This window comes from Colobus angolensis, unplaced genomic scaffold (genome assembly GCF_000951035.1).
Source record: "Colobus angolensis palliatus isolate OR3802 unplaced genomic scaffold, Cang.pa_1.0 Scaffold298, whole genome shotgun sequence".
In the NCBI taxonomy this organism is placed as follows: domain Eukaryota; kingdom Metazoa; phylum Chordata; class Mammalia; order Primates; family Cercopithecidae; genus Colobus; species Colobus angolensis.
This window is the reverse complement of record NW_012116243.1, coordinates 3,350,971-3,363,941: the sequence shown is the minus strand read 5'-3', so window position 1 is coordinate 3,363,941 and position 12,971 is coordinate 3,350,971. Positions and strand designations below refer to the sequence as shown.

Sequence of the window (12,971 nt, the reverse complement as noted above, 5' to 3'; positions counted from 1 at the left end):
AAAAAAAAAAAAAAAGAACTAACACATAGGCCAGTGTTTCAAGCCCTGCTTTCTGAGAAGCTTAGACCAAGATAATATCTAAACATATTTTTATTAAATTATTATGCCTATATATACCTAAAATACATAGCATTGTTTTGCATATTTTAAACTAAAATAAGTATTATTATACCATAAAAAATAAATAAATAAAATAAAATCTAACCTGTGTATAACTATAGGAGTTTCTGAGCTTAATTATGTAAGAATTAATTCTGTGTCTTTATGATATACCCCTTCCAGCAGCATTGGGTCCTAAAGTCATTTAGTCAGGAATCCTCTGTAGTCAAAATGATCTTTGAAAATTCCTAAATAGGTTTTTGTATGCAACTGTATAAAAATTCTAAAGTTTGAAGACTATTGAATTAGTCTTTTAAAAATGAATGAAAATAAGCTCTCAATGCATTCAAATCTCAGCATTCAAGTCATTCATCCTTTAAGATAATCATCAAATCTCTGGTTAACATGGGGGATAGATGAGAATTCTAAGCTGTCTTTGCTTATCTTCAGGATGACTTTATATTTTAATAGGAGAAAGCACATTTATTTTTAACATTGTGGAATTAATGAGGTATGTATGTGAAAGCATCCAGCCCAGGGCCCAGCATATAGCTTGTCCTCAATAAATACATAGGGGCTGATTTCGAGTCTAAGATTGGTTTCATCAGGGCCACATGCATACTGATTTTAAAAAGTAATAGAGAAGGACTCAGCCACCTGCTCCTTGTCATTTCAAATATGCATTTCTTGTCACTCTGCTGAACTGCTGTCACACTCATGCCTTGGGGAATTGGTGTTAAGCTCCCTTAAGTGGAGTCACACTCACCCAAGGGATAGGTTCTCAAATCAGTATGAAAAATAAATGCATTTGGACAGCATGACTAAGGTATAAATGTCTTCTTATCTGTAATTCAATGAACAATTCATTTTCTCCATCATTCCCAAATATTTATGTTTCCTTTTTCTTCCTTTCTCATCTCTATCAGAGCCCATGAAGCCTTGAAGGATGCCCCTTGCTCGTTTTTTAGCATTTTTTTTTCTCAATAGGAATATGCAGACTTTAGGAGAACTCCTTGGCAATTATTTAACTTTCCAGTAATGACATAGAAACTATTAATAACATCCTTTCTTAATTTTACTCACTTGAGTATTAATTAATTTGCAAAGTAGTGTGGATTTTTTCTGTATCTACATCTAGAGCTTAATTAAATTAACCCCTAAAATGAAATATAGCCTGTTTAGAGAAGTGCTCTTCTTTAAATATTTTTATTATCAATTTTTATAACTAAATTGCAAACATATTCTCTGTATTAAAACACACATACAATAGAGAAGAATATAAAGTGAAATATCATAATCCTTATCATGCTGTATTAGTCCATTTTCACACTGTCGATAAAGACATACCCAAGACTGGGAAATTTACAAAAGAAAAAGATTTAATTGGACTTACAGTACCACATGGCTGGGGAAGCCTCACAATCATGGTGGAAGGCAAGGAGGAGCAGGTCCTGTCTTACATGGATGGCAGCAGGCAAAGAGAGAATGAAGAAGATGCAAAAGCAGAGACCCCTAATAAAACCGTCATATCTTTTGCGACTTATTCACTACTACAAGAACAGTATGGGGGAAACTGCCCTCATGATTCAATTATCTCCCACTAGGTCCCTCCCACAACACATGGAGTGCAATTATGGGAGTGCAATTCAAGATAAGATTTGAATGGGGACACAGAGTCAAACCATATCATTCCGCTCCGGCCCCTGCCAAATCTCATGTCCTCATATTTCAAAACCATTCATGCCTTCCCAACAGTCCCCTAAAGTCTTAACTCATTTCAGCATTAACTCAAAAGTCCACAGTCCAAAGTCTCATCTGAGATAAGGTGAATCCCTTCCACCTACGAGCCTGTAAAATCAAAAGCAAGCTAGTTATTTCCTAGATAAAATGAGAGTACAGACACTGGGTAAATACAACCATTCCAAATGGGAGAAATTGACCAAGACAAAGGGGATACAGGGCCAATGGAAGTCCAAAATCCAGCAGGGAAGTCAAATCTTAAAGCTACAAACTGATCTCCTTTGACTCCATGTCTCACATTCAGGTCACGGTGATGCAAGAGGTGGGCTTCCATGGCCTTGGGCAGCTCTGCCCCATGCTTTGCAGGGTATAGCACCCTCCTGGCTGCTTTCACAGGCTGGTGTTGAGTGCAGTTTTTCCAGATGCACAGTGCAAGCTGTCGGTGGATCTACCATTCTGGGGTCTGGAGGACCATGGCCCTCTTCTCACAGCTCCGCTAGGCAGTGCCCCAGAAGGGACTCTGTGTGGGGGCTCCAACCCCACATTTCCCTTCCATACTGCCCTAGCAGAGGTTCTGCGTGAGAGCCCCATCCCTGCAGCAAACTTCTGCCTGGACATCCAGACTTCTCCATACATCCTCTGAAATTCAGGCAGAGACTCCCAAACTCCAATTCTTGACTTCTGTGCACTGGCTGGCTAAACACCATGTGGGAGCTTCCAAGGCTTGAGGCTTGCACCCTCTGAAGCCACGGCCTGAGCTCTATATTGGACCCTTTCAGCTATGGCTGGAGTGGCTGGGACACAGGTCACCAAGTCCCTAGGCTGCACACAGCACAGGGACCCTGGGCCAGGCACACAAAACCACTTTTTCCTCCTAGGCCTCTGAGCCTGTGATGGGAGGGGCTGCCATGAAGACCTCTGACATGCCCTGGAGAAATTTTCCCCATTGTCTTGGGAATTAATATTTGACTCCTTGTTACTTATACAAATTTCTGCAGCCACCTTGAACTTCTCCTTAAAAAATGGGATTTTCTTTTCTGTGTCACATTATAAGGCTGCAAATTTTCCAAACTTTTATGCTCTGCTTCCCTTGTAAAACTGAATGAATTTATCAGCACCTAAGTCACCATGCTTTGTTGCTTATAAGTTTCTTCCACAAGATACCCTAAATTGTCTCTCTCAAGTTCAAAGTTCCACATATCTCTAGGGCAGGGGCAAAATGCTGCCAGTCTCTTTGCTAAAACATAATAAGGGTCACCCTTGCTCCAGTTCCCAACAAGTTCCTCATCTCCATCTGCAACCATTTCAGCCTGGACTTTATTGTCCATATCACTATCAGCATTTCGGGCAAAGCCATTCAACAAGTCTCTAGGAAGTTCCAAACTTTCCCACATTTTCCTGTCTTCTTCTGAGCCCTCCAAACTGTTCCAGCCTCTGCCTGTTACCCAGTTCCAAAGTAATTTCCACAGTTTTGGGTATCTTTTCAGCAACACTCCACTCTACTGGTACCAATTTACTGTATTAGTCTGTTTTCACATTGCTGATAAAGACATACCTGAGGTCGGGTGCAGTGGCTCATTCCTGTAATCCCAGCACTTTGGGAGGCTGAGGCGAGTGGGAGTTCACAACCACCCTGATCAACATGGTGAAACCACTTCTTTACTAAAAATACAAAAATTAGCTGGGCATGGTTCTGGGTGCCTGTAATCCCAGCTACTTGGGAGGCTGAGGCAGGAGAATATCTTGAACTGGGGAGGCAGAGGTTGCAGTGAGTCGAGATCACGGCACTGCACTCCAGCCTGGGTGACAGAGCCAGACTCTGTCTCCAAAAAAAAAGAAAAGAAAAGAAAAGAAAAAAAAAGACATATCTGAGACTGGCCAATTTACAAAACAAAGAGTTTTAATTGGACTTACAGTCATGGTGGGAGGCAAGCAGGAGCAAGTCCCATCTTACATGGATGACAGCAGGCAAAGAGAGAATGAAGAAGATGCAAAAGCAGAAACCCCTAATAAAACCACCAGATCTTGTGAGACTTATTCACTATCATGAGAACAGTATGGGGAAAATTGCCCCCATGATTCAATTATCTCCCACCGGGTCCCTCCCACAACAGGTGGGAATTATGGGAGTAGAAGTCAAGATGAGATTTGGGAGGAGACACAAAATCAAACCGTATTACATGCCCCATAAATTCCCATCCACTTTCCAGAGACAAACAACTACTTTAACAGTTTTGAGTATTTTTCCAGATCTGTAACTTTTTATTTATATACGTATATGCAATTTAAAATATATACTATTGTTTTCTTTGCTGTAGTTACATAACAATGTGTTGTAGTTCACTTTGCTTTTTTTTCACTTAATGATGTATCTTGGTAAAGTTTCCCTGACCATGATCTCTCTCTCTCCCTCTCTCTCTTTCTCTTTCTCTCTTTCTCTCTCTCTCTTTCTCTGTCTCTCTCTCTCTCTCTTTCTCTCTTTCTTTCTTTCTTCTTTAAGTTCCAGGATACATGTATACAATGCAGGTTTGTTACATAGGTATATGTGTTCCATGGTGGTTTGCTGCACCTATTAGACCCGTCCTCTAGGTTTCCTCCTCTTGGCTCCCAACCCCCAACAGGCCCCAATCTGTGTTGTTCCCCTCCCTGTGTCCATGTGTTCTCATTGTTCAACTCTCACTTATGAATGAGAACTCACCTCACTTTTTAAAATAAACTCATGCCACATCATTTTTCTGCAGTAATGCATGTACCATATAATCTATTTAGTATTCATTTACTGATGGATATCTAGTTTTTCACTATTACAAATAGTGCTTCAAACAACATTAACATTCTCGTTTCTTTGTGTACATACGTATTTTTTTAGGAAAGTTACTTGGAAGTGAGTGAACCTCTTAAATCACAGGCAAAATCAAGAGATTTTACTCAGTAGTACAAAATTGTCCTCTCCCAAAGCCTTTGTCTTCATATACCAAGAATGCAGGACAATATCTACTTCCCTCACATCTGAGCCCTCCAGTGATATTGTCCTCATTTTTTTTACAAGTAGGATAGAAAATAAATTATATATATTTATTTTAATATGCATTGCTGTCATAAGGGGGACCATTTTCATTTTAAACTATGTTTATTAGCTATTCATGTTTATTTTTTCTGTGTAATGTTCTTTTTATACATTTTAAAGTTTTAATGATCATCTTTTCTTAATGATTTGTAAGAACTCATTATATTAGTTTCATATTTATTTATTTTGGGTTATGTATTACTCATCTTTTAACTTTAAGATGACATTTTCATTTTTCAGAAGTTTTTAATTGTTACATGGTCAAGTCTTTAATTTCTTTCTTTTTGGTTTCTGAATTTTGAATATTGCTTCAGAAAGACTTCTTTACCCCAATGTTACAAAAATATTCTCCTATGTTTTCTAAAATTTTTGTGTGTTTTAATTTTATATACAGAATCCCTTAATCAACAGAAATTTATATTGGTATATGGAGTAAAGTAGGCACCTAAGTACTTTTTTATTTTTCTGAATGGATAACTAGCTGGTTCAATTATTACTAAATAATCCATGCTTTCTTCATTCATTTGAAGTGTTTCTCTTATCTTTTACAATATACCTATATATACTTGGATTTGTTACAGATCTCTCAATTCTATTCCATTTGTACATTTGTAAATGGCTCCTCAAATACCACATCATTTTAATTACTGTAACTTTATATAATTTTTTGGAATCTGACGGGGCACGTCCCCCACTTGTTTTCAGTTCATGGGTTTCAAAATTCTTTGTAAAACTATTAGATCATACTTGCTAATTTTATTATAAGTACCATATACCCTTATCTCTTTTTCATCTATTTTTGTCAATGAATTCTGAAAGGAGTAAATTGACATCTTCCATTAAAATTATGGTTGATTTTTTTCCTTGTAAAAACTTATTAGTGATTGCTCAACATATTACAAATCTATTTTGTTAAATGCATACATTTTCGTGACTGGTATGACTTCTTGGTGGATGGTAACTTCTTGCTAAAATGAAATATAACTCTTATTTTAGTGCATTTCATTTTCTTTTTTTTTTTTTTTTTTTCAGTCTAATGTAGCTTTTATTGAGTAAAGGGAAAAGGGAATTCAGCCGCATGATAGAGGTTCCAGTTGATCGGAGTGCACAAACATCCTTCCCGACCACGTGATGGGAACCGCACCAGCACACGGGGCAGGCGGAAGCCACTGCCGCAAGGAGATGGTTCCCACCCTCACGCACATGAGCAGCTCCTGGTCAGTCCCAAGAGGCAAGGGCAGAGGGCACAGCGGCTCTCACAGAGCTACTTTGCAAATAAACTGTGTGTCTTCCTCAGGAGTCTCTTACAACACTTTAAAAGAAGATCTGAACAGAAAATAGGGCAAAGGGCCAGGTGGCAGTGCCATGAGGCACATGGAATGTCCTGGTCTATGGAATCGTGGAGTGACAGGAGCGGCACGATCAGGCATTGTATGACGAGGATGACACACTGCCACCGTGGCCTGTCCAGTTGGTGTGGATAAACTGCCCTGGTTTGGCCAACAGTTCATAGGTGTGAGCCCCGAAGTAATCCCGCTGAGCCTGGATGAGGTTGGCTGGAAGCATCTCATGTCTGTACCCATCATAGAAGGAGAGGGCAGTAGTAAAACAGGGCATGGGAATGCCAGCCTGGACCCCAGTGCTGACTGCTCGCCGCCAGGAGTCCTGGCAGTTTTCAACAGCTGACTTAAAGAAGTCGTCCAGTAGGAGGTTCTGAAGTTCCGGGTTTCGATCAAATGCATCCTTTATCTTTCCTAGGAATACACTTCTGATGATGCAGCCCCCTCTCCACATTAGGGCGATGCCACCATAATTGAGGGTCCAGCCAAACTCGGTAGCTGCCTGCCTTAGCAGCATAAAGCCTTGAGCATAAGAGATGATCTTGGAAGCGTAGAGGGCCTTCCGAATGTCCTCCAGGAATGATTTCTTATCACCATCAAACTGGAACTTCTGGGGACTCTTCAGCTTTTTGCTAGCTTGAATTCTCTCATCCTTCAGAGATGATAAGCACCGAGCAAAGACAGCTTCTCCAATGAGGGTGACGGGTACGCCGTACTCCAGGGCAGAGATGGCGGTCCACTTCCCCGTGCCCTTCTGCCCCGCGCTGTCCCTGATCTTTGGCAGCAGGTGTTTGCCATCGGTGTCTTGGAACTTGAGTATATTGGCTGTGATTTCAATCAGGAATGAGTCTAGCTCTGTCTTATTCCAATCCTCAAAGGCCTGGGCCATCTCGCCCTGCGCCATGCCCAGCACGTCTTTCATCAGGTGGTACGCCTCACAGATCAGCTGCATGTCCCCGTACTCTATCCCGTTGTGCACCATCTTGACGAAGTGGCCTGCTCCCTCATCTCCCACCCAGTCACAGCAGGGTTCTCCAGTTCCTACTTTTGCAGCAATGCCTTGGAAGATGGTCTTGATGTGGGGCCACGCTTCTTTGTTCCCTCCTGGCATGAGCGATGGGCCATACCGGGCCCCTTCCTCTCCACCACTGACTCCGCTCCCCACAAATAAAATTCCCTTGGCCTTGAGGTCTCGGCACCGTCTTGTGGTGTCCCTATATTCAGAATTTCCTCCATCAATGATGATGTCACCAGTGTCCAACAACGGTACCAATTTTTCGATGAAGTCATCCACAGCTTGCCCAGCCTTCACCAGGAGGATGATCCGCCGGGGCTTCTTCAGCTTGGAGACCATCTCTTTCAGGGACTGAGCACCCACCACTTTGGTTCCCTTTGCCTCATTGGCCAAGAAATCATCAACTTTGGAGACAGTCCTATTAAAAGCACAGACCACAAAGCCATGGTCATTCATGTTCAGAATTAAGTTCTGGCCCATGACGGCCAATCCGATCAGCGCGATGTCAGCTTGGGCCATGGCGGCGAACAGAGCAGAACCGAAGAGCGGGGAAGCGCGGAGGGCGAGTGAGGGAGAGACCCCCATTTTCAAATCTATTGATACATATTTTTTATTGCACTTGTCTGAAATATCTGTTTTTTCCCTTTATTTTCAGTCTTCTCGTGTCATTTTGTTTTCTTGTAAATAACATATAATTGGATTTTCTTAATAATCTTGACATATTTAATATGGAATTTATCCCATTCACAATTTTTGTATTACATACTCCAAGTTATTCCTTTCATCTTATGTTTCTATTGCCTATGCTATTTTTTTCTTTTTTAAAAAATATTTCTACCATTTGCTGGCTTTACTGAATTTTTATTTTTTCCCTTAATATTTCTGTTAATAATTTGGAAATCAGTCATATCGACTGTAGTCTTCTAGAAGTTGTTTCTGTATATATAAAGGACACATTTAAACAACTTCTTTTTCCCCCTTCTCCTTCACCTCTTCTTTCCTTCACCTTCCTTCACTCTTGCCTCCTCCCCAATCTTCTCCTTTTCAAGATATTTTCCATGTGTCTTCAGTTTTATGTCCTCTCTCTCTATTTCCCTGTCTTTCTCCCACATTCCTCTCTCCTTTTTCTTTGTGTTCTAGGATATTTTCTAAACTTGATCTTCTGTATGTTTATTTTGTTTTCATCTTGATTCATTTTATTATTAAGCCTTTCTACTTATTATTTTTCAAATTACAACAATCATGTTGTCAATGAAGAGTCAAACTGTAGAATATTTGAAGAGATTTATTCTGAGCCAAATATAAGTGACCATGGCCCATGACACAGCCCTCAGGAGGTCCTGAGAATATGTGGTTGTTAGATATGAGTTCTAAATTTCTTTTCAAAGAATTAATATATCAGTATGTTCAAATCTTTGCCTTCTACTTTTAAACTTAACTTCCTCATAAAGCAACCTTTTTCAATCACCTACTCCACCCTAACTCATTCCAATCAACTGCTCTACCCTAACCCATTCTGATCACCTGTTCCACCCTAACTCATTCCTATTACCTGCTACCTGTTCTGCCCTGACTCTGCCAAAGCACTCACCCATCATTCTCTTTAGCCAGTCGGAATTAGTTTAGCCTGTGCAGTCTAACCCTAGCCAATAGAGGAATGACACAGCAGCAGGGGTCATGTGTGTCGGAGATAAGAACCCCTTCCCCTCCCTTGTCCAAATGTGCGCTCACCATTGCTCCATCTGTAAGGACACATCCTTCTGTACAGAAGTAACTTGCCTTGCTGAGAATTAAAAGGAAAATTTTATATTCAAATGCTATTTCTTTTGCGGCACCAAAACTTTACATATAACATGGCCAAGGTAGTTGGGGCACAGCTTGGTTTTATACATTTTAGGGAGGCATGAGACATCAATTAAATACATTTAAGAAATACATTGGGTTGGTACAGAAAGGCAGGGCAACTCAAAGTCCATGGGGGGTGTGGGGGCTGAAGGGAAATTTAAACATTTTCTGGTTGACAATTGGTTGAGTTTATCTAAACACCGGAGATCCATAGAAAGAAAATGTTCAGGTTCAGATAAAAGATTGTGGGCCAGGCATGGTGGCTCATGCCTGTAATCCTAGCATTTTGGGAGGCTGAGGCGGTTGTATCACCTGAGATCAGGAGTTCGAGACCAGCCTGGCCAACATGGTGAAACCCTGTCTTTACTAAAAATACAAAAATTAGCTGGGTATGGTGGCAGACACCTGTTATCCCAGCTACTCAGAGGCTGAGGCAGGAGAATCGCTTGAACCTGTGGAGGTTACAGGTGAGATGAGATCACACCACTTTACTCCAGCCTGGGTGAAAGAGTGAGACTTCATCTCAAAAAAAAAAGATAAAAGATTGTGGAGACCAAGGTTCTTTTGAGGTCTTACAGTGGCAGCCCTTAGAGACAAGAGATGACAAAAGTTTTCTATTCAGGGCTTTGAAAGGTGCTAGACTTTTAGTAAATCTCTTTAGAATTGGGAGATCCTGGAAGAAAAAGATCTAGCTATGTTAATAGAGATTATTTACAAATGCAAATTTTCCCCCACAAGGGACACCTTTGCAGGGTCATTTCAAGATATGGCAAAGAAACATGATTTGGGGTAAAATATTTTGATTTTCTTCCTTGTCTTGTAATGTTATGCCAGAGTCAGGTAGGAAAGTAAGTCACGATATATAGGGTTAAATAAAACTCATCTGATGAGAATTTAGGGTTTGTAGGACATGACTATTCAAACCCCTTAGATAGGAAATTGGGAAAGATAAAAATAATCAGAGGTTAGTTCTCAATGTTTTACATTTAAAATAAACTTTTTCTGGCTTTTCTTAAAATCAGTCTTATTTTATGAATACAAGATCTTCTTTAGGCTTTCTGAGAATACCAATAATTTTTTGTTTTTTGTTTTTTAACAGTTCTTTTCTGCCCTTTGGATTATCTTTCTTTCTCAGGAATCAAATTTTTTTTTTGTTGTTGTTCTTTTTTGTTGTTGTTGTTCATGCATTTGGTATTTGTATTAGTCTGTTTGGGCTGCTGTAACAGAATACCATAAACTGGGTGGCTTAAACAACAAGAATTTATTGCTCACAAATCCGGAGACTAAGAAGCCCAAGATCAAGGTTCCAGCCAATTTGGTTCCCCAGTGAGGGCTCTTCTGGCTTGCAGAGGTCTTAAGCTCTGCTTTCTCTTTCTTTTCTTATAAGGACACTAGTCTCATCGTGGGGGCCATAATGACCTCATGTAAATGTAATTATTTCCCAAAGACCCCACCTTCAAATATTGTCATATTTTGGATTAGGACTTGTGTGAACTTGGCGTAGGGGGACACACTTCAATCCATAGCAATACCCTAGGTTATCAGTGCATATTTATGACTGAAAACACTAGGTCAAATAATAGGTATTGCATTCGTTTTTGATTACTGCATATTACCACAAATTTATCAGCTGAAAGCAACACAAACATATCTCACAATTTCAGTGGTCAGCAGTTGGTGTAAGTCAGTTGGATCCTCTACTCTGGTTCCATCTGGAGGTGGGAGCATGTTAACTTGCTGGTTTTGCAAGTTATCCAAAATAAGGAAGTTGTGACTCTAGGAATGAAAATCCTTAGGAGATTTTATTTGAGGAAAAGGAGCTTTTTAAATAGGATATTCGATAAACATAAATTCTGTTCTGCCTCCTCTTAACTTCGTACATCCAACTAGGAACTTTAGATAGGTAGTTCATTTTATCACACAGGTCTTGGGTTTTAACCTATGATTAAGCATTTCTGCAGCCTGTTGCTGAGGTGGATTGAGTTAGGAGGTCTCACTGGCCCTGCTGTTCTGCATCAATCTCTTTAATTAATTTTCCTGACAGCAGCCCCAGGGTCCCATCCTGAACTTGCCATTTGCTCAGTTTGAGCTTGAAGTTTTGCTATATCCATCATTACCCCTGAAGATGTAGCTGGTGGTGGTGGTGGTGGTGGGGTTAGTGGTGTGTGTGTGTGTCTATCTTTTTCTTTTTTTTTTGAGATGGAGTCTGCTCTGTCGCCAGACTGGAGTGCGGTGGAGGGATCTTGGCTCACTACAACCTCCACCACCCGGATTCAAGCAATTCTCCTGCCTCAGCCTCCTGAGTAGCTGGGACTACAGGCGTGCACCACCACGCCCAGCTAATTTTTATATTTTTAGTAGAGACAGAGTTTCACCATGTTGGCCAGGATGGTCTCAATTTCTTGACCTCATGATCCGCCCACCTCTGCCCTCCCAAAGTGCTGGGATTACAGGCATGAGCCACTGTGCCCTGCCATGGCTATCTTTTTCTCCATTTTGTCCCATGTGCTTTCTATTTCCTAGGAATTTTTCACAATTTTTGATCTGTTGATAGCACTTTCAAAATCTCATTTATTTTCTTGTGATTCTAAAGATTTATTCACTGGAAAATATGTTTTCAACTTTTTTTTTTTTTTGAGACCGAGTCCTGCTCTGTTGCCCAGGCTGAAGTGCAGTGGCGCGATCTCGGCTCACTGCAAGCTCTGCCTCCCGGGTTCACGCTATTCTCCTGCCTCAGCCTCCCAAGTAGCTGGGACTACAGGCGCCCGCTACCATGCCCTGCTAATTTTTTTGTATTTTTAGCAGAGACGGGGTTTTTCACTGTGTTAGTCAGGATGGTCTCGATCTCCTCCCAAAGTGCTAGGATTACAGGCTTGAGCACTGCTCCCCGCCTGTTTCCAATTTTTTTTTTTAAGGGATTTGAGTGGGAAAGGAGGTAGATGCATGGCTCAGTCCAGCATTTTTCTCTAATCCCTCATTTTTGGTCTTCTAAATTTAAAACATCAAGTTTTTGTTTTTTTTTTTTTTTTTTTTTTTTTTTTTTTACAATTAGGGTTAACTGCTGGTAGATAATTTCGTGAACTCTTAAGTTGTTTTCCTGCTCATTTATTCTTTTAATCTTTATTCTTCCTTCCTTAGTTGTCCAAATAAAGAGGACAAAGAGAAGGCAAATACGAAAATCAAATATCACTTTTCACCCAAAAGGACTTTGGGTGAAACTGCTGGCTGAAATAAAGCCCCTGTATTATTAGTGGGTTTCTTCTCTGCCTGAATCCTTATTGCATGTGTAGGGGAGAGATAAGAATTAAATTGGCATAAAACAGATTAACAGGAGAAAAACTATATTTAATTACATATGTATGCACAGGAGTCCCACTAAATATGAAACATCAAAGAAGGGCCAGATCATTGAAGATTATACAGTATTCTGAGCTACAGAAAGGAAAAAGGTCTTGGGCTTCTGAGAGGTGTTGGAGACAAGTTATGGGAGGGCGAGGGCAGGAAATGTGTGGTGAATAAAAGTTGCCTCATTATGGGGATAAGAAATCTCTTAAGTAATAAAAGTCTCAAGCAGCCCTTTTTCTGGTACAGATATTTTAATAATGTAGATTTATTTTATAGACATAAATTTCTTTTACAAATTTCTTTTTTTTTTGAGAGCTACTCCTGCATCCGCAGTTTCTCAAAACAACCTGCTTGAAATAGGCCACAAAAGTATATTTTGGAGTGGCAAATTCTGGTCTTCTATAGTCATATTTTGGGGAGGTGTGTCCTGAGCCCTAACATGTGAATAACTGAGGCACTTTCATTACTTACAAATGACTAGAACATTTTAATGAAACAAGCTTATTCAGTAAGCCCTCAA

At 40.3% G+C, this 12,971-nt stretch overlaps 1 protein-coding gene across 2 annotated transcripts; it reads right to left on the bottom strand.

The window, feature by feature from the left end:
* Nucleotides 1–5,912: 5,912 nt before the first annotated feature.
* Nucleotides 5,913–7,839, bottom strand: LOC105516974 (6-phosphogluconate dehydrogenase, decarboxylating-like). Of its 2 annotated transcripts, XM_011949315.1 has the most exons (2): nucleotides 7,512–7,839; nucleotides 5,913–7,460 (listed from the first exon to the last, which is right to left on the bottom strand). In XM_011949315.1, exons 1-2 carry the CDS (start codon nucleotides 7,778–7,780, stop codon nucleotides 6,329–6,331), a joined length of 1,401 nt encoding a protein of 466 aa, XP_011804705.1. In that variant the 5' UTR covers nucleotides 7,781–7,839; the 3' UTR covers nucleotides 5,913–6,328. The 2 variants fall into 2 exon arrangements, with proteins under 2 accessions (XP_011804705.1, XP_011804704.1); XM_011949314.1 differs by having other exon boundaries at nucleotides 5,913–7,839.
* Nucleotides 7,840–12,971: the final 5,132 nt, after the last annotated feature.